At 61.5% G+C, this 2,421-nt stretch overlaps 1 protein-coding gene across 1 annotated transcript; it reads left to right on the plus strand.

The window, feature by feature from the left end:
- The first annotated feature begins 233 nt into the window (after positions 1–233).
- HOXD4 (homeobox D4) lies at positions 234–2,110 on the plus strand. Its single transcript, XM_040972109.1, has 2 exons — positions 234–905; positions 1,484–2,110. The coding sequence occupies exons 1-2, from the start codon at positions 479–481 to the stop codon at positions 1,822–1,824; spliced, it is 768 nt and encodes a 255-aa protein (XP_040828043.1). The 5' UTR covers positions 234–478; the 3' UTR covers positions 1,825–2,110.
- The last annotated feature ends 311 nt before the right edge of the window (positions 2,111–2,421 follow it).

A 2,421-nucleotide genomic window follows, 5' to 3' on the forward strand; every position in this document is an offset into this window, starting at 1 on the left:
CCTGGGGCACTCTGCCTAACTCAGAGACCACCTGGCCCACCCTGCTTTAGCTAACTTGCACCCCAGTAGGAGGGCTTATTCCTGACCTCGCGCCATGGACTGCTCCCACTTTCGGGGGTGCTGCTTCCAGACAGGGGTGAGTGGAGAGAGAGCAAGGGGTGAGCCAAGTCAGGGGCAGACAAAAGCTTGGGTTACCTGTGGGGAATTGGGGGTGCAGGGGTTGGCACTACGTGAACATCTGGCTGGGACCCTCGAATGTGCCAGGACGAGTCAGTTGATTACACGTATGTTATTTAGTTAAATTTGTGAAAATTATGAGATGCTCACCAACCCGGTGATAAACTCGCTTCCTCCCCATTGGCTGGCCTGGTCACATGGCCGCCCAACTTTATTCAGTTGACAGCAAGTAGGAGGGCCCTATGGAAGGAGAAAAAAAGACAACACGAGAAAAATTAGTATTTTCTACCTTCTGAAATTAATGGCCATGAGTTCGTATATGGTGAACTCCAAGTATGTGGACCCCAAGTTCCCTCCGTGCGAGGAATATGTGCAGGGCGGCTACCTAGGCGAGCAGGGCGCCGATTACTACGGCGGTGGCGCACAGGGCGCCGACTTCCAGCCCCCGGGGCTCTACCCGCGGCCCGACTTCGGTGAGCAGCCTTTTGGAGGCGGCGGCCCCGGGCCCGGCCCGGCGCTGCCCGTGCGGGGTCACGGACAAGAGCCCAGTGGCCCTGGCGGTCACTACGCCGCTCAGGGAGAGCCGTGCCCTGCGCCCCTGCCCGCGCCCCTGCCCGGCGCCCGGGCCTGCAGCCAGCCCGGCGGCCCCAAGCAGCCGCCCCCCGGGACGGCCCTCAAGCAGCCGGCCGTGGTCTACCCCTGGATGAAGAAGGTGCACGTGAATTCGGGTAAGGTGCGGGGACGTGTCTCCTCAAGGCCCACCCCACCCAAGCCTGCGGGTGCCCGGGCCCTGGGAGGCGGGGGATATGGGGTGGGGTGCGAGGGGTGGGGGGCTCAGGGAGCTGCTTTAGGCGTTGCAATTACTCTCTCCATAAATTTTTATAGCTGAGGGAGCAGGCCCGGACCATGTGGCTGGTTGCTTGTCTGTGGGCGCGGAGGGGGTGGGGAGGGGGTGGGTGGGGGAGGACTCCATTTTCAGAGCGCAGGGAGCAGCGGAGGAGGAGAGGGAGGTCTCCCAAACACTTCGGGGGTCTGGAGCCCTGGGTTGGTGGGAGGGGAGGCGGGGTGCAGCAGGGAGAGAGGAGCGCCTTTGGGTCCCCCTCCCGCGTGAGCCGGGAGCAGTGGGTGGGTGCGAGGAGGTGGGTGGGAGTGAGGGTGTGCGCCAGCGAGAGGGCGGGCGGAAGCCAGTGAGCGAGCTGGGGAGTGCGCGGGGAGGGCGGCGGGCCTCGGGGCGCGCCAGGAAGTGAGCGGCCGGGACGAGGGGCCGACCCGGCGCTGACTTGCCTCTCCCGATTTTGTCCCGCAGTGAACCCCAACTACACCGGAGGGGAACCCAAGCGCTCCCGGACGGCCTACACCCGGCAGCAAGTCCTAGAACTGGAAAAGGAATTTCATTTTAACAGGTATCTGACGCGGCGCCGTCGGATCGAGATCGCTCACACCCTGTGTCTATCCGAGCGCCAGATCAAGATCTGGTTTCAGAACCGGAGGATGAAGTGGAAAAAAGACCACAAGCTGCCCAACACCAAAGGCAGGTCGTCGTCTTCATCTTCCTCCTCCTCCTCCTCCTGCTCCTCCTCAACCGCCCCGGGCCAGCATTTGCAACCGATGGCCAAGGACCACCACACGGACCTGACGACCTTATAGAAGCGGGGAGCCGGGGCCCATCCCTCCCTGCACTCCAGGCTGAGCCGAGGCTGCAGGGGCAGGCTGGGCCTGCTGTCACCTCGCTGGGCTCTAAGGTACTGTGGGGGTGGACCTGGGACCCCCCCCCCCCAAGGCTGCCCTCGGACCAGGTTAGCATCCTGCCCGGGCAGCCCCCTCCCTAGGGCGGGATGGGAGTGGGAGGGCAGCGGGATATTCTCTCTCTGAGGATATTATCAGGCGGCAGGAGCTACTGAGAAAAAGTAAACTCTTGGTGAGTCATTAAACTCCTGAAAATCTCTGCTGTTGGATGTTGAATTGGCCAGTGAAAGTTGGATGCTTTATCCCAGAGTGAGTCTGGAGATCTCCTCCCTCCACCTCTCGGGGAGGCTTTGTGGATACCGGTGTGGGGGAGTTGAGGTCCCGGGACTGGACACCCTGTACTGGCCACCCTGTACTGGGCCAGGAATCCTGAACTTTCTGGGCTGACTAGGTCATTTCCAGTGTGATTTAAAACCAACAACAATGCAAATGTTGCTCTCAGTGGTCCCCTGCCCAGGGAAATGTCTCAGAAGGGAATGGAAACGGGTTGTTTTATGT

The sequence above is a fragment of the Ochotona curzoniae genome, unplaced genomic scaffold (genome assembly GCF_017591425.1).
Source record: "Ochotona curzoniae isolate NIBS_2020 unplaced genomic scaffold, NIBS_Ocur_1.0 contig_2210, whole genome shotgun sequence".
In the NCBI taxonomy this organism is placed as follows: Eukaryota; Metazoa; Chordata; class Mammalia; order Lagomorpha; family Ochotonidae; genus Ochotona; species Ochotona curzoniae.